The sequence below is a fragment of the Rhineura floridana genome, chromosome 3, assembly GCF_030035675.1.
Source record: "Rhineura floridana isolate rRhiFlo1 chromosome 3, rRhiFlo1.hap2, whole genome shotgun sequence".
Taxonomy (NCBI): domain Eukaryota; kingdom Metazoa; phylum Chordata; class Lepidosauria; order Squamata; family Rhineuridae; genus Rhineura; species Rhineura floridana.
Window position 1 is genome coordinate 74,788,795 of NC_084482.1, and position 18,973 is coordinate 74,807,767.

The 18,973-nt window shown below is 44.0% G+C and overlaps 1 protein-coding gene across 1 annotated transcript; it reads left to right on the top strand.

Moving 5' to 3' along the window:
- The first annotated feature begins 1,786 nt into the window (after positions 1-1,786).
- On the top strand, positions 1,787-17,983 carry C3H19orf67 (chromosome 3 C19orf67 homolog). The gene is made up of 6 exons (XM_061621866.1): positions 1,787-2,663; positions 4,831-4,975; positions 7,328-7,428; positions 8,494-8,679; positions 8,934-9,056; positions 17,232-17,983. Exons 1-6 carry the CDS (start codon positions 2,386-2,388, stop codon positions 17,404-17,406), a joined length of 1,008 nt encoding a protein of 335 aa, XP_061477850.1. The 5' UTR covers positions 1,787-2,385; the 3' UTR covers positions 17,407-17,983.
- Positions 17,984-18,973: the final 990 nt, after the last annotated feature.

Below are 18,973 nucleotides of genomic sequence, written 5' to 3' on the forward strand. Positions count from 1 at the left end.
AACTATTTTGTTTGTTTTACACCTTTTGGTATCTCCTTTTTTCTTATGAAACAAAAAATATGCCAGTCATTTAATTCCTGCCATTCATACTGACTTTTTTTTGTTAATTTGAACATTACATAATCTGTTATGTAAATTAACCCACTCTCTGCATGGAGGAGGAGTGAGGGGGAAGGTCACTGCCTTTCCCTCCTCCCCCTGGCCTCACCCTCACAACCTCTCCACCAGTGAAAGGGGAGGGGGGATTGGCTGGCGCTATGCCCCACCTGGAAATGTCACTGCCCCACCTAACAAGGAAGGTAGCTATAGGGCTGAGTGGATGTAAAGTTTATGTCTCTGTCAACTGAGGATAAGAATGCTGACACCAATAGCAGGCTGTTTTCAAGCATCATTACTGCGTTGGGGAGGAGCGATTGTCACGGGGATTACAACTGGGGATGGAATGTTTTTTCCAACCCTAATTGCTAAGGGGAGGGAGAGGAGAGAATTCCTGTGTGAGCCCCTGCCCAGGATCAGCTCTGGTCCTACTCACCTTTTCAGCCTGCTCACCACTCCTGATGCCAAAGGGGAGGGGGAAATGTAACCATAAGAAAAGTACACTCTGTGACAATTCAATTCAAATGTAAATGTTTGCAAACCTATCACAGCAGCAGTAATTGGTGATAAGAGAATCATTTAAGTAGTGGGACAGGAAACCATTCTCTCCATTCAGACCCAAATGAAGAGAATGTAACTTTTTGATAAGTTGCAGCTCAGCAGTTGTGTGCTAGAGTTTCCCTTCCAAATTCCAAATCATCAGACTACTCCTCTGGAAACTAATATTTATTTACAAACTGACCAGTGGTGAGGCAGACCACATAAACACTCCCAACAACAAAACAAATTCCACTACTCCCTTATCAGAGCTCCAGAGAGACATCCCCAGATGCAATTAGGTTACGGAGCTCAGCTCAGCCCTCTCTCTGTGTGTCTCCCCTGCTTCTGATCTCAAATCCATTTCCTTTGTTCTCTTTCACAGAGGCAGATTAGATTACATCCTTCTGTTCAGCTAGCTCCTAGTCATGGTATGGCATGGCATTTACCTGTAATTTGCCTAACAAAAGAAGTGCTTCACAAGCTTCCCACCAACAACTAAGAAAGTTTCCAGCCGTCCATCCAGCTCCATTAACCCTCTCATGTCTATCCCTCCCCCCAATCTTACAATAATAGCTATAAAATGCTCAGGTTTGGGCCTCTAGTGCCATACAGTGCCACAGGTGAAGGCCTGGAAGTGGGGGGGGGAGAGGAAAAGGGTGTCCTGAAGTTCACCCTTATCTGAGGCCTGAACAAAGCCCTTGTTTCCTTTTGACTGGAATGGAATTCTGAGCGCTGGGGAGGCGAGGAGAGGTATTGACACATTTTGTTGCAAATGTGAGAGCATAAGAAGAGCCCTGTTGGATCAGACTGAAGCGCTTATCCAGTCTTGGCATCCTGGTTCCCCTAGGGGCAAACGAAATGCCTTATGGAAAGCCCACAAGTATCTCATGAGCAGCCTTGTGTCCCCAAGCAACTAGCATTCGGAAGCAGTCTGGCTCTCATGCTGCAGCTGTTGTAACTTGTAGCCATGATGACCTTATCTTTCATGAATTTGTCTAATCTTTATCCCAGTCTGCATCTGGATTGGAACTATTTTGGAGTTGTTTTTAATTGTTTTATCAGTGGGAATGTTTTTAATTCGTTTTACACTTTTATGATTTTATTTATTTTATAATTGTATATTTTATTGTTATTGCCCACCTGAGGACATTATGGTAAAGGACAGGTAAGAAATCTAATTAATAAAACAAAATAAAAATAATCCCTTTTTAAAGCCACCTTGCACATATGCCCACATATATTTTGTAAGGAGCACATAATGAAAATGCCAGCCTATGTTTAACCCATTTGTAACTTATATTGTTGTTGTTACCACCTGCCCTTCAGCCAAAGGTTTCCAGGCAGTTTACAACAATTTTAAAAATCAGCATTAAAACAATTTAAAACAGCCTAAAATAATTGAATGCTACATACTCAGAACTGTATGCACAGGTCCCTCTCCAACTGGGTAGGGTAGGCTAAGGGCTGGCCTTGATGTCCTTATAGGTCCCTTCATACTCTACAGTTCTATGATTCTGTAGCCAAATGTCACCTAGTAACCTTCATGAGGGGAGTAGGGGTTTGATCACAGTGCTCTATCCATTACACCTCACTGGCTGTAATAGGATGGACTGGGTGAGGGGCCCTCCTTTGCTTTTGGTCTAGAAACCTAAATCTACATTTGACAGCACCTCTGGAGATGGGTAAGTTGGGATGACACTCAATTCCCTGCCTTTCTCTTGACAGATTCCCCAAAGCAGGTGCTTGAAGATGGCCAGCAAGCAAGGGTATAATTGTCTCTCAGATGGCTCTGTGGATGTGCCATCTTCCAGCCCTGAAGGCACCCTAAGCCTCAGTCCTCAAAGCCCTGGGCTCTGCCTGATCTCCACTCCCACAGCAGAGTCCCACTGGCTGAGCAACGCCCCGCCCCAGTCTGAGTCACCGGCAGAAATGAACCTCACTTTGGAGGAACTCCTTGCTCCCATTACTGAGAAGCTCAAGTATTTGCTGAAGAAAGCAGAGGACTTCCAGACGTACCTGCTGTACAGGTGGCAGGGGGCTGAGTCAGGGCTGGGGAGCCGTGCCTGGGAGGTGGCAGGTGGCCTTTTGACAATCTGGGCAGTCCACACCATGTTTGCTGGGAAATGACTTTGAGGCAACTGCAAATATGAAGGTGCTGCAGATTAGCGAGGGCTGGGAGGGAGAGAGAGAGGCTTGGCCAGTCCTAAAATAGAGTGTTGTCTGTTGTTGTTGTTTTATTTATTAAATTTGTATCCTGCCCTTCCTCCCAAAAGAGCCCACAGTGGCAAACAGCAAAATATGAAAATGTTATGCCTAAGGTTTCCCTGTCTGTACAGGGGTGGTTTCCAAATGAGGGAGGGGGCCTGGTATTGATTCTGGGCATGCTGGGCTTTGTTCCGGTTGCTGAGCCTCCACTTCAGTCTTGCTCATTTCAAGTAGGTACCTGTGGAACATTGGAATTCCTATTAACTGCCAAATGAAACAGACCTGAATTTACAAGATCTGAACAGGGTGGTTCATGACAGATGCTCTTGGAGGTCGCTGATTCATAGGGTCACCATAAGTCGTAGTCGACTTGGAGGCACATAACAACAACAAAAGCCAAATGAAATAGGGAACTCTTAATCACCCACAGTGGTGGTGGGTGGAACTTCCACATTTAATTCTCCTGTTCCTCCTCTTAGACCCCTCCAGTAAGAATGAGGCCAAATAATCCTCTGATCAAGTGAAATATTCTGAGTTACCTGAACATTTTAAAGTGCTTATTGAGCCATTCTTTAATTTATGGGCTGTTTGGGAGGAAAGATTCCATATATTCCAGAGAAGAAACAGGTCAAGGTGCTGCCCCATTGAATTTGGCAGCTGGCCATTATCAGGCAGGAATTGGGATAGGAAGGCCTTCAGCAGAATTTTGTGGGCAAAGGATTGGCTTGTGGAGTTTTCTCCCCATCAGTGCTGACTTTATGAGACTGCATGACTCTAGCATGTGATGCAATTGTGTAGTGGAATAGAAGGTTTATATAGGGCATATCTAATAAATGCCAATAGTCAGCATGATATGGCACTTGTGAGAGCCCAGACGCCATCAAGAGACCCATCATGCTGACAGTACTGCCATTTTCATTTTGTGGGGGATGCTCATAAATGCTGGAGGCAGCGTGGGACCGCAATATCTTGTGGAACGCCTCTCCCGCTATGAACCTACCCGGTCACTTCGCTCAGCATCTAAGGCCCTCCTCCGGGTACCAACCCATCGGGAAAGCCCGGAGGACAGTTACTCAATCTAGGGCCTTTTCTGTAGTGGCCCCCGAACTGTGGAACAGCCTCCCCGAAGAAGTATGCCTGGCGCCTACGCTTCTATCTTTTCGGCGCCAGGTTAAGACCTGGCTATGCTCCCAGGCATTTTAAGCGTTTATGTTATAATTTAAATTTTTTATTTTTTATTTTTTTCTTTAGTTGCTGCTTGTGTTTATTGTTTGTTGTCTGATTTTATTGTTGATATTTTGTATTTTAACCTTTTTGTACACCGCCCAGAGAGCCACTCGCTATGGGCGGTCTATAAATGAAACAAACAAACAAATAAATAAATAAATAAAACAAAATCGTGCCTCACCTGGAGCTCATCATGACCACAAAGTTCCTGTTACTCCAGAGCCTTCTGGGGCACCTAAAGTCTCTCTTATGCTTTGTTTGACTTTCCTGCCTCCCTAGTGTGAGCCAAGTCCTGTGCAGAATGAAGTCCCACTCCCATGTAATGAGCAGATTCTGAGGCAGCATTTTCACTTTAATGTAGGGAGCTCGGAAGCTCCAGAAGGATCTTGCATACTGTTCCTGACCTTCTCGGGGGATCTGTACGAAGTGAGAAGTTAAGCTTGGCCACGCAAGTCCTTTGCAGCATATCAGCTAAGGGACCATATGGGACACTTTTTTCAGGGTGTGTCCATGAGGGGCCAGGTATGGTCTCAGTTTCTATTCTTTGCTACACAGTGAGTCTTGCCAAAGTGCCTACAAAATCCTCAACCCAGCCCTGGGTTCTTGCCATACACCTTCGCAGTGGTAGAACATGCTTTGGACTAGCATGTGTACAGCAGCAAGAATAGTGTTCTGGAGGGAACAAAGAGAATGGCTGCATTCCTGAATCAGTACTGAGCTAAAGAGTGTGTGATGACCATACAACGGGCCTCCTATTTTCAGCAGAGACAGAATGCAGAAGGAGCAGTTTGCCAAAGCCATGCCCACATTCCTGCAGATGTGTCAGCCTTACTTCCACTACCTGGAATCCACAGCACGCAGCTGCACACCTTATTTAAGACCCCCACAGGAGCCAGTGCGGAGGCGGGTGAGTCTCTAGGGAGAGGGAAAAGCCGCATACAATTGAGAGGTCCATTGCATTAAATCTGGCTTTAAAAACCTACAGGACATTCTGTTTGCACTTTTGCGGAACTAGGGTAGAAACACAGTCACCATTCTGCCGGTTCCAGTGTCATACCCCACCTCTTTTTACTATAAAACCTGGTGGGAGCAGCTTGAGTGTGGGTTTTTATAAATTCAGCTTCAAAGAGATTTAGCAGCCCATTCCCCCTCCAGGTCTGGTTGATAGAAACACTATGTTCTGGTGACTAGAACAGCCCTAATCTGAAAAGAGAAGGTTTGAAAGAATTCCCTGGGATTAAAGGCTTCTTTCTTCCACTCTGGGAAGGGAACAGAAATTAATTTGAAAAGTGTTTTTTGAATCGAGGCTACCTTCTCTTTCACAATCAAACCTTTTGCACGGCTATCCAAAATTGCACCAGAAATTCCTAGTCAATATCCAGCCAATCTCTGGCATTGCCCTTCCCTTTCTTCTTCAAGATCACAGCACCTTTTTATGTATATATAATGAATTTCCATTTTACTCATAGAAGCAACTGTGCAAATAGATTGTTCTTAAAAAAATGTGGAATTTGGGAGCAGCACATCCATGGAAACCAATGATTTCAGGGCAAAGTGAGAAATTAGTGAAGTAAGAAGAGTGTTAGAGTTGTATCCTACTCAGAATTAACCCACTGAAATTAAGCTAGTCATGTTTGTTGACTTCAGTAGGTCTACTCTGAGTAGCACTAGCACTGAATACCAATGTCCATCTTTTAGAGAGGAAGGGATATAGCAGATTCTTTAGCAAGCACAATCTATGTTAAGTGGGAGAAGGTAATGTGGAATCAACATGGGATAGTGAATTCCCATGTCACTGTAGAGCAGGGGCAGCCCAGTGCCCCAATACAGGCTGGAGAAATACACTCCAATACAGGCTTAGCAACTGATTGGTCAAAGGCCTAAGGCACAATAAAGAGGGGAAGGGTCGAGCCTCTCCTCTTTCTTTTCCTTACTTTCTGTTGCCAGCAACCTAATAGCTGACTGGGGCCGGAAAGCTGCTAAACTGAAGTATGTTTTTCCTGGGAGAAAACCAGAGGACAGCCCAGCCTCTGTGTTTTTGGTAGATTCCCATCCGTTGTGTGGAAGCACAGTTGTTGGGATAAGGGTGGGGGCTTTCTCAGGGGCCACACCAGTACTGGGGAACAGCATGCCCCTGACGTTCGGATGGTCTCTTCCTCTCTGGCCACCTTCTGTTCTATGCAGACTGGTCCATGAGGGCAAAAGGGCACTGCCCCACCAACCTCACTCTACCTTCAGGCAGCCCCCATCCACCTGCCTTCTCACTTACAAACAACCAGCCCAGAGGGTGGCATGGGATGTCACCTTCCTCCTCCTTAGCCTCAGCATTGCCCTTATAAAGCTCAGCAGGGAGGAGGATGGGGACAAACTTCATGGGCTCTGGCTCCACCTACTGTTGGCCTCCCTGCCTTCTGCCCTACCAGTCCCAATGGGCACCAGCCACTGCTTCTTCCCTTTTTGTTTTGCCCGGCTGAAGGGTGAAGACTGTCTGTGATAAGCCATGCCTGTTTGGGGGAAAGACTGTAGCTCAATGGTAGAACATCTGCCTTGCATGCAAGAAGGTCCCCAGTTCAAACCCCAGCATCTCCAGGTAGGGCTGGGAGAGAACCCTGCCTGAAACCCTGAAGAGCTGCCAGTCAGTGTAGAGAATACAGAGGTAGATGGACCAATGGTCTGACTCAGTATAAGGGAGCTTCCTCTGTTCCTATCTCTGTTACGTTTTTAATAATTGTATGGGTATACATCTTTATAATAATTAAACTAGTCCAGGTATTCCATGCTAGTCCTACTCAGAGTAGATCCATTGACATTAATGGACATGACTAACATAGGTTCATTAATTTCAATGGGTCTACTCTGAACAGTTAATTGAATACAACCCCAAAAGTTTCCCCTTTAGCTACTAGAAGGTCTAATCACTTGCCTGCCACTGCTCAAGATCTTTCAAGTCTCTAGGTCATTTCCAGGCAGGCAACCTCTTTCTGGAGCATTCATCCTGATTTGTTTGCAGGGATATTAGCTGATGTTGCATCAGAGCACTATCCCACCCTTTCCGGTGCATTTCCCAGTGCTTATTGCGAAAAGTCTGGGGGGAAGCAGATTTGTTGTGCAAGTCATCCCCGTCAACTGTAATTTCAGAACTTGAATTGGCTCCTATAAGATTGAATCCCACCCCAAAACAGAGACACTGTGGAGGTGCCCCCAGTCTCAGAAAAAGTATCACTCCAGTTGCAATTTGTAATTCTGCACTTCCCCACAGCTCCTGGAGATCTCTCAGCAGTTGGCCTGCCAGCTTGAGCAACTGGTATTGATGTATGCTTCTTTCAGCTTTGTCTCCCTAGAAGACACCGATCCATTCAGGTAGGAGACAGTCCCCAAGAGAGAGGTCTAGCTGTTATTACCTGTATGTGGCACAAGTGGCTACAGAGTGCTTTGAGGTCAGGAGCAGGTTGCTCCGCCAGTGGTGCTTCCTAGTCACTAGATTTTAGATCTTACAACTCTTTTAATGTGGTGGCACCTACATTTTGGAACTCCCTGCCTATTGACATCTGGCCAGCACCTTCACTCTGTTCTTTCTGGCACCTGCTTAAAACATTTCTGTTTAGGCAAGCCCATACAGACACACAGATGTTGATGTGTTTTGATATCTTTTTCATTTACTGTTGTTTTAACTGTCTTTTTAATATTTTAATTACTTATTTTTAACTGATTTTGTTGATAACGTTAATGCTTCTTGTAAACTGCTTAGAGGTGTTTTTTTTAAATAATCAAGTGGTAGATAAATTTTGTAAAGTAAAAAAAAATCCCTCTTGCTGGGTTTTAGTGCAGGTAGTGCTGCTTGATTGTTTTATTTGATAATTGATTGTTTATATTCTGCTGATTTTAACTTGTGAATGCCCAGATTGGCAGTCTATAAATGCCAATAATAATAATAATTTTAAAAGTAACAGAATTCATAAAATGGAAGTAAATTTATTCTTAAAATGAAATTAGCAGCTCTCTGTATACTATGAAGCACACCAAGATTAGTCCAAGATGCTTTGTGCCAACAAAGTCTTCTTCCAATTAGATTTTTTTCAAGACAGAAAAAAGCAGTTTTAAAAATGAAGCATCTTCCGAAATATATTCAATATTTTATTTAAAATTGTACTACCCGCCCATTCCCAATTGCTTAGCTTTATCTTTCAGTTTTTGGCAAATGTATTTGAAACCTAACTTTCAGTTACAGCAACCTAGGTTTATATTAACAAATTCTCTAGAAAAAACATGGCTTCCCCCTCCAAAAAAATGAAAATGTAATCAATGGTTTTATTATGCATTTTGAAAGTTATTTCTTTGGGCTTTGAAGCTGTCCTCTATATCACAGCTCCCTTCTTACATGTATCTACACGTACTCCTACCTGTCTATCTCTAAATCTCCACCAGTGTCTCATGTTTCTTCTGTGGAAAGTTTTGGCTGAATGAGTTGCGGCAAGTTTCCATCTTCCGATATTGCATCTCAGCACCCTACACAGCTGCCCACATTCCCCGCAACCTCTATAAGAAGATGCGCTGGAACCTTGACATCTTGGAAGGGTCTGCTGCCCGGAATCAAACACCCCGGACAGAATAGTGAGTTTCTGGACACACTGAACATGTGTGATGTGGGTGTAGGAGACCTGAATGGAGACTCATATCCAGCAATGACTCCCCTCCCCCATTCCAGTACTTCTGCTGTTAGAAGAATCAAGACTACTTGATGCTGAGCTGCTGCAGGTCTTGCTGTAATTTTATTACACTTCTGCTCACTGAGCTTCCCTGAGGTTTGCTTGACCAGTCATCCTCATTCTTTACTGCCTGAATGCAATCCTGTTGTTCTGTTGTAGCTACTTCCTATGCTTCCGGGATACAGGAGATGAGACAACTGTGAAGATGCAGAAGCTCTGGTCCATTGGACGCTGGGTGCCATTAGATCCTGACAGTGAGCACAACTCTGATGTGCTCTCCTGGTAAGCATGAAGCATGGAAGTTCTGTCTAGTATAGAGGAGGGGTGGCTTCAGTCTTGTGTGATCCACCAATGTGTGTTAAATTTACAAAGCAAGGTTACACACTCAAGATCTCATAACGATTAAGACATAACTAACCTTTGTTAAGCGAATCGAATCGAATCAAATTTATTACGGTCAAAGACCAAAGGAAAGCAAAAGAACAAACAACAAAATTTACAATAATAAGGAACTGATTATACCTAAAAAACCATCAATTAATCTACTTACATTGCTGAAATTAATAACTTTCTAGTGGCAATAGCTGCCACACAGAACTTAGCTACCAGTTGGGTTACTTGTGGGTTATGATCCACAAGCAAATAGTCCACGCAACAGGTTTCGTTTCTGTCAGGCAAGCGAGTAAGTAAGGGTAGAATAAACTTACACCTGGTCTCACAATAAAATGAACAATGGAGGAGAACATGAGATATAGTCTCGACCTCACCATCTCCACAAGGGCATAGTCTGTCATTGTACGGTATTTTCTTAAATCTGCCGTCTAATAAAGCAGAGGGCAGACAGTTAAACCTAGCCCACGTAAACGCCTTCCGATACTTTGGAATAGTTAAGTTAGTTAAATATGGCAAGAACAATTTCCATCGGAGTTGTTAGAGACTGAGAAATTGACCAACCCTATAAGCAGAGCCTCAGATTGGAACTTAGTGCTAAACATTAAAATGTTGGCTATGCTAAACTACCCTAAGCCCAGTGGAAGACTCGATCAAGATGAAAGGAAATATCACCTAATGGAGTTATTGAATGAGATGACCCCTGGGCGCTTCCATAGTTCCGACTTTGTAAACATTGAATATCTTTTTTTTAATTACACCAAAGCCAGGGCGATGATAACGTTCCATGATGAGAGGAAAGCAAAGGAACTCCTTGATTTGAAAGAGCGTTTCTTGGAAAGGAACCTTTATATTAAGAGGGTCTTCCATAATTTTGCGGGCCCGTGGAAGTTAGAGGGTCATCAAATTAAAGGGCGGATTTCCGTAGAAACTAAAGAACTGGTCAGCTCCATTCACCCTAAGGAAAGGGTCGTTAATAACTCTGACCAAAATGAGCACCAGGCGGAATCGAATTTATTAATGGAAGTTGAAGTACCTCATGCAAGTCATCAGGTGTAATCTCTTATGCCGACACATACAAATATGGACAACTGGGGGGGAAATTATTTTCTCGATGAGGAAATTATGCTTCTTGATACCTTCACTGGGTTGACTAGGGAGACACAGGTTGAAATTATGAATAAAATTGAAAAGTTAGGAAAGGTGTTAAAAGACTTGAGTAATAGGAGTCTAAATATTGATCGCTCTCAGTCTGCCCCCACTATTGAATTGGCTTTGGAACCTGGCAGGCTTCCTGTTCCAAATCCTATCTATGCATTATCTACTGATTGCCCATTGATTTCTCCCATTGAGTTGGAATCACTTAAGGTCCATGCCCAAAATACTTGCCAAACCTTTCAGAAAGGCAATATTGACTACCTCCAATGTAATAGTCTTGGTATAAAATCTTTACCTGATTTGACAAGTAGTCCTTGACTAATGCCTCAGTCTGAGGAAGCGATATTGAAGATCCTTTCTTGGAATATAGCAGGATGGAGAAATAAAATAGCGGATCCATCTTGCATACTTTTCCTAAAGGACTATCACATACTGTTTCTCCAAGAGACATGGTGTGTGAAAGATATGAGTTTACATGGGTATGCAGCTTATCAGTTGTTAGCTGTGTCTCCACCTTGCGCTGGGCCAGAGAGACAGGTTGGGAATTTTGTTGGTGTACCGCCCGCCCTGCTGCTCAACAAATTCCCTAACTGAGCTGACAGAGGTAGTCTCGGAGATATTGTTGCAGTCCCCTAGACTGTTGGTACTGGGGGACTTCAACGTTCATGCCGAGACTGCTTTATCTGGGGCGGCTCAGGACTTCATGGCGTCCATGACAACCATGGGGCTGTCTCCGTTTGTTACTGGCCCGACGCATGTGTCGGGACATACCCTTGATTTGATCTTCGCCACTGGGCAGGGAGATGGTGATCTGGAGGTTGGGGATTTTTCATCTACCCCATTGTCATGGACAGATCACCGCTTGCTGAGGTTTAGGCTTACGGCGACCCTTTCCCTCTGCAAGGGTGGGGGACCTATTAAATTGGTCCGCCCCCGGAGACTAATGGATCCTGAGGGTTTCCAAAGGGCTCTAGGGGATTTTCCGACTGAGAAGACTGGCGCTCCTGTTGAAGCCCTGGTTGAACTGTGGAATACAGAGATGACCCGGGCGGTTGACACGATCGCTCCCATGCGCCCCCTCCTATGTAGAGCTCATACAGCCCCATGGTATACCCCGGAGCTGAGAGCGATGAAGCAAGAGAGGAGGAGGCTTGAGTGCAGATGGAGGCGAACTCCCAATGAATGCAATTACACCTTGGTAAGTGCCTGCTCTAAGCGATATACAGCAGCGGTGAGGGCAGCAAAAAAGAGTTATTTTGCTGTCAGTATTAAGGCATCACTCTCCCGCCCAGCGGAGCTTTTTAAAACTGTACGAGGGCTTTTACATCTTGGCCCTCGGGATACTATAGATTCATCTGTAGCCCGTTGTGATGAGTTCGCTGGACACTTCCAAACTAAGATCGCTTGCATTCGTCGGGACTTAGACTCCAATATTATAGCAGTTGGATTCAATGAAGCATCCAGACCACGGTCTTGTCCTCATTTATTGGATGAGTTTCAGTTGGTGCAGCTTGAGGATGTTGACAAGATCCTTGGACTGGTGCGGGCGACCACGTCTGTGCTGGATCCTTGCCCCTCTTGGCTGGTGAAAGCTGGCAGGACCGGAACCGCCGGCTGGGCCAAGGAGGTAATCAATGCCTCTTTGCGAGTGGGTGTGGTCCCTGACTGCCTAAAAGCGGCGGTAGTGAGACCGCTCCTGAAGAAACCTTCCTTGGACCCAGATAACTTGAACAACTATAGACCTGTGGCGAATGTTCCGTTCCTGGGCAAGGTTCTGGAACAGGTGGTGGCCGGCCAGCTCCAGGGACTCTTGGATGACACTGATTATCTTGATCCGTTTCAGTCCGGTTTTAGGCCTGGGTTTGGTACCGAAACAGCCTTGGTCGCCCTGTATGATGTCCTTTGTCGGGAGAGGGACAGGGGGAGTGTGACCCTGTTGATTCTCCTTGATCTCTCAGCTGCTTTTGATACCATCGACCATGGTATCCTTCTGGGAAGGCTCACGGAGTTGGGAGTTGGGGGTATTGCTTGGCAGTGGCTCCGCTCCTACTTGGTGGGTCGTCAACAGAAGGTAGTGCTTGGGGAACACTGCTCGACACCCTGGACTCTCCATTGTGGAGTCCCACAGAGATCGGTACTGTCCCCCATGCTTTTCAACATCTATATGAAGCCGCTGGGTGCGGTCATCAGGAGTTTTGGAGTGCGTTGTCACCAGTACGCTGATGACACGCAACTCTATTTCTCCTTTGCATCTTCCTCAGGTGAGGCTGTTAACGTACTAAACCGTTGCCTGGCCGCGATAATGGATTGGATGGGAGCTAACAGACTGAAGCTTAATCCAGACAAGACCGAGACGCTGTTAGTGAGTGCCTTCTCTGCCCAGATGGTGGATGTTCACCCTGTTCTGGATGGGGTTACACTCCCCTTGAAAGAACAGGTTCGCAGCTTGGGAGTTCTTTTCGACCCTTCCCTGTCTCTTGAGGCTCAGGTAGCCTCAGTGGCATGGAATGCTTTCTACCATCTCCGATTGGTAGCCCAGCTACGTCCCTATCTGGACAGTGACGACCTCGCCTCAGTCGTTCATGCTCTGGTAACTTCTAGATTGGACTACTGCAATGCACTCTACATTGGGCTGCCCTTGAAGATAGTTCGGAAACTACAGTTAGTCCAGAATGCAGCGGCCAGATTGTTGACGCGGACCAGAAGGTCTGCTCATATAATACCTGTTTTGGCCTGTCTGCACTGGCTTCCTATTTGTTTCCGGGCTAAATTCAAAGTGCTGGTTTTGACCTATAAAGCCTTACACGGCATGGGACCGCAATATCTGGTGGAGCGCCTCTCCCAATATGAAACTACCCGTACACTGCGCTCAACATCTAAGGCCCTCCTCCGAGTACCATCCCATCAAGAAGCTCGGAGGATGGTGACTAGAAATAGGGCCTTTTCGGTTGTGGCTCCCGAACTGTGGAATGGTTTCCCCGATGAGGTGCGCCTGGCGCCGATGCTGCTATCTTTTCGGCGCCAGGTGAAAACCTTTTTATACTCCCAGGCATTTTAAAGTGTATTTTTACAGTATTTTATTACTATGTTGTATTCTGGATGTTGTTTGGTTTTCATATTGTTTGTGTGTTTTTGTTTCTTGAGTTATTGTATTTATTGTATTTATATATTGTGCTTGCTTTTACCTTTTATGTACACCGCCCAGAGAGCCTTCGGGCTTAGGGCGGTATATAAATTAATTAATTAATTAATTAAATAAATAAATTAGCGATGCCCAGGAGGAAAGGTGGCCGTCCTAAGGGAGGGATTAGCCTACTTATGTCAACTGTGCTACATGCCTCCATTGTGGAGGTAGACCCTTTGCCAGAGATTGCAGTGGCCGTCATCTTAAAACTAACATCCTGCTTTTTGCTTCTGATTAACGTGTATCTATTCCCAAGCAAAGACAGGAAATCTGCTGTATCTAAGATCAATAAATTAGATAATTATATACGCCATTTGACATCACTACACCTGGAGGTACAGGTAGTAATGATGGGTGACTTCAATGCGAGAATGGGCCCATCGGATGAGGCGCTTTTTGCCAAATACCATCAGGTGACGCCTTCCTTAGAAGGCCCTTCTGACATTCCCTCGAGGCAATCCAGAGATCAATGTATAACTTACTCTGGTCTTTGGTTAGCCCATCTAATTATAAATTCTAATTTAATTATATTAAATGGGTGCACAAAAGGCGATCGGCAAGGAGAATTTACGTTCCTTTCGAGCAGAGGGGCATCGGCGATTGATTTCGGTATTGTTTCACAGGAGCTATACCATCTAGTTAGTAAATTTGAAATTGTTGAAAGACCAGAAAGTGATCATTCTCCTGTATTTATGTTTTTGAACTGTATTGATTCGACTCATATACTTCTCCCACAGACCCTTTCACTGGTTGACTACGAAGTGCGTCATGGTAGGGTCAAATGGATTCCTAAATTGGAGACTGAGCTAAAGACTAGATTGTACTCCTCTCATATGTTAAATCTGAAGGAGTTAATACTAGCTTCCCCCCAAAGCTCAACCTCCTTGGATCATTTTCAGTGCCTAATGAATGCCCTTCAGTCTGAATTTTTTTCCAATAAAAAGACATCATCAAGTAAGATTGAATTCCATCTCCCAAAAAAATGGTTTGACAGGGAATGTGTGGAGGCAAAAAAAGTTCTGATAGATAAATTCAAGGCATACAAAGTAAATAGAACTGCATCCGAGTATGATGCTTACTCTGAGGCAAAAAAATTATTTAAGCTACTGACAAAAAACAAAAAGAAAGAGGGGCTTCAGGCCCTATGGGATCGGCTTGCCTTTGCTTCCCAGTTAAAAAATTCAAACCTTTTCTGGCAAATAGTTACTTCTAATTGGCCAAAATCACATGTTAATATGGGTTGCTATCTGCCTCCTTTGTTAAGCAACCGTACAGTCTTGCTTAAGAATGTAAGAAAGTGTTGCTGGATCAGATTATGGTCTGTCTAGTCTGGCATTCTTGCAAGAATCCCAGCAACCAGCACCTGATAGGCCAGAGGTGGGGACCTTTCTCAGCCGAAGGGCCACATTACCTTGGTAGAAAGATCTTGGGGGCTGCATTCCAGCAGAAAATGGGGCCCACCAATAAAAATGCATTGGGATAGATTGGATTACTGCACAACTGTCTATGGGACCCTGGCATGCTAACTGCACCCCACTCCCCATCCTTCTTTCACAATATAGGGACAAGTTACCATTCAAACAGTACTTTTACTGGGTGTTCAGTTACATTATCTCTGTAATCCTTACCACAGATTTGTGAAGTAGGCCACTACCATTTTCTTAATATCATAGATGGGCAAGGAAGGTTGAGACACTGAGAGCCTTCCATAAAACCATTAAGTCAATTTGTGTCAACCACCCACTTTTTGGATGGTGAACAGTGCACGCAGCAGGTCATAAAAGCTTGTAATTCTGATTTCGGTTGACAATGAGTGCAAAGAAAACTAATAATTACATCTATATGTAATTGTGGGACTATAGCCTGCATTGGCTGACCTCTCATGGCACATATCCCAGAGATGGAGTGCATGGACACCATCTTATATTAAACCAGAGATAACAGAGATAAACTGGCTACAGGCTAGCTTGCTATGACTACACTAGGAATTACATACAGGCCTTTACAATCAGTTACTGCAGTAACATCTGCTGTCCTGGTACATACTTTTACATTTTCCTTTGCTATAAGCATGTGGCTCATGGTTTATTTGCACATTAAGTGAATGCAACGGGCTTCTGTGTTTTCAGTGGTACATAGATGTTCTTCCTTTTCCTTGAATGTCTGTACCATTATTGGGCAATATCCAGTGTCAGTCATATTCAAAGTAGACCCACTGTAATCAATCAGCTTAACACCATTGATTTCAGTAGGTCTTTTAATTTTTTTTATTTATTTCACAATTTATATACTGCTTAATGCTGTAGTGTAGTCTCTAAGCTGTCAAAGTCTGAGTAGGACTTATCCATGATGATGACGACAAAGACAACAACAGGGTCAAATAGCACATAGAAGCTTCTTAAGAGTCTATGATGAGATCAGGAATGCTGAGGTGCCCACCTGCTAAGATGCTCCCCCATAATGGATTAGATGGTGATTGTGAATATTAGATTATATTCACAAAAAGTTCTAAAAGATCATGCATCTTGTTGCTTCCCATTTTTTAACTGAAAAATGTCTTTCACTTTTAAAAAGGATCTGTGATCTTAAAAAAATATTGCCAATGTGTGCAAATACAACATGCTGGGGATTTGAATATTTTTTAGTCTAGGGATTTCTGGTACATATTCTTCATTTTTAAGTGCTGTCCATGCAATTCTTTCTTAAGTGGTATATGAACCCATGTCAGAATACTAAGAAGCAGCCTTCACCGGCAGCCAGATAACTCTCAGGCAAAGCATGCGGTGTAAGGAGATCTTTCTGTTCCTGTTTCCTAACCCCTTTAAGTGACACTACGAATGTGCCTTATTTTCAGAAATCATGGGTTTCACTGTTCAAAAGAATCGAACTCTGCTCTGCAAAGATGCACAGCCATGACATCTAACATCATTTCCTTATGTATCACACTCGGAGAGGGAAGCAGACACACACTGTATTAAAAACACACTTACTGCCGTCAGTACTGTCTTTTTGGCACCAACACAGGCACGCAACAGGAAATTATGCATAAGGAACTTTACACTAGTGGATCATGACTACTCCAGATGACAACACACTTGCAATTTGATGGCATTTCTGCATTGTGGGATGTAGCTTGAACTGTGTGTGATAAGCTGCTCCTCTTAGCTAAGGAGTGGGATGCAACTTCCCACACATTTTGACTGTGGTAAATACAAGTGCCGCTGATGCTTGCCACTTGATTCAATATTATGACTGAATGTTGGTTCATGTTTTCTGCAAGAATGAATGCAAAGAGGCAATTGTGAAAATAAAAACATCACCACAAATCACCCTCAAACACTGAATTTCTTTTAGCTTCTGGGACAAGCAATTAGCTTAGTACTAGCTGTGTCTGCTGAAGTCCTCGGAACCGTGAAGGATGAATATATTCCAGGAGTGCCCAATGTGGTGCCGTCCAGTTGTTTTGGATGACAACTTTCCTCAGTCCTAGCCAGCATAGCCAACAGTCAGGGAAGATGGGAGTTGTAGTCCAAAACCTCTGGAGGGCACCGTGTTGACTACCCTTGTATTCTGTACATGCGACTATTCGAATGCCTTCCCCTGTCTTGCTAGAGCCCCTCCACAGACATGCTGTAATGACTTAATTTAACCAGGGGGCTGAACTTACCCAGAGACAGCATGGAAGCCACAACTGTCACCACTCACTTTACCCTTTCTTCACACAGGGTGCTGTGTCGCCACCCCATGGGGGATTATCAGCAGCTCCTGACCATTGGATTTGAAGAACCCTCCCACACTTTAGCAACAGACCTCTTGGTGCAGATGCTAAATGCTCAGAGCTCTGGCCTGCTTCATCACAAATCCTCCTGCTGGGTGAGCCCAGGGGAACAGGTGCAATAAAAAGCCCACTGCTTCCTATCACCACCAGCATCGCATCAGCAGACGCACTGTGTCATATGTGGCTGTCTTCACATTAAGCCCAGTGGAGTCAGTCATTTTGCCATACAGATATGCCAGTTTAAGATTTTGACAACTTTTTGAGTACAAAAAAATCGACCGGCCCCTATCTCATGTTAATCTCCCTGTGCTTGCATTGCTTACAAGAGAGATTTGAATGGCATTTTGAAACAATGATTGCCTTCCTGCTGGCTTCCTATGCCTGACTGCTGAACAGGTACCATCCACTTTGAGACAAACCACATCACAGAAGTATCGAGGTTCTTGTGATCTCCCTTACAAAGTGTGGTGGGATAGAGCAGGAAGTCACACTTTCCTTCCTTCAGTGAAAGGTTCAATTAGTGAGCCTTTATAATGGTCCAAACCAGGACACGTTAAGTGCCTCGTCAACTCTGTGGCCCCTTTCCTTTGAATTTACACACACCTTGTTCCCCATTGACTATTTCCCTCTGAACACTTGTCACTTGGCTGTGGCTCAAGGCAGATCAAAATCTCTGAAGCACCTAAAAGGGGACATCCAGAAAGCTTTGAATTTTAGAAAATGCCTATGTATAGCTTTTCTAATAAAGCAATGTATGTTATATCCTGCTGACTATTTTTGAGCTTGATCTGATTGATGTACAGAACTTTTCTAGCAAGTGGAAGGATGCTGGAGACTATCTTCTTTGATCAATATCCTTTCACCCTTTAGCTCCAGTTCTGTTGATTCATTTATTTACCCATCTTTCCACTGTTTAGGGTGGTGCACAAAAATATAAATAAATATGTCAAAATAAATATTTAAAATAGATCTAGAACATGATCTAGTTAACTTAATAGAATAAAATAAAGACCCAAACACCCAGCAGTGATAAATATTCAAATATTTAACAAAACAAGTATGAACTTCTAGACTGAGCCTTAAGGTGGCCATGGAAACTGCCTATTCCAGGGATGGTCCATGTTTGTTTGTTTTTCTTACATTTATATCCTGCCCTTTTTTCATCAAGGAACCCAAGGTGGCACACATGTGGTTCTCAGGTAGTCTTCCATCCAGGCACTGACCAGACCCAGACCTGCTTAGCTTCAGCAAGCTGGTGGCCTCATGTACCTTCAGACCACACCTTGGGGCAATGCCCCTCCCCAGCCATGGACAACAACCGTCAAAGGTTTTGGTGCTGCAAGAATCACACAACCTTTATGCAAGCATTTAAATATGTATTTTATATTAGTAATATTAACATAAACAGGCTTTAGTAGCTGTGTAAGAGAGCCAAAAGTAGTGTTTGCATCTGATGACCATTCTTGCTTCCTCTACTGGTGGACCCTTGAATGGGATTTTGTCAGTGGACCTCAGGAGGCAGGCTAGGTGTTTCGCTCTCTTAAGTAAGCAGCTCCCAGGAGTCCCAGACTCTTACTTATTTTAACTTATATCCCACCTTTCATGCTCTGTGTCTAACAACAAATAATATAATACAATAATCTATTTTTAAAAAACTCAGATCAACATTAAAAACAATAACTAAAACAA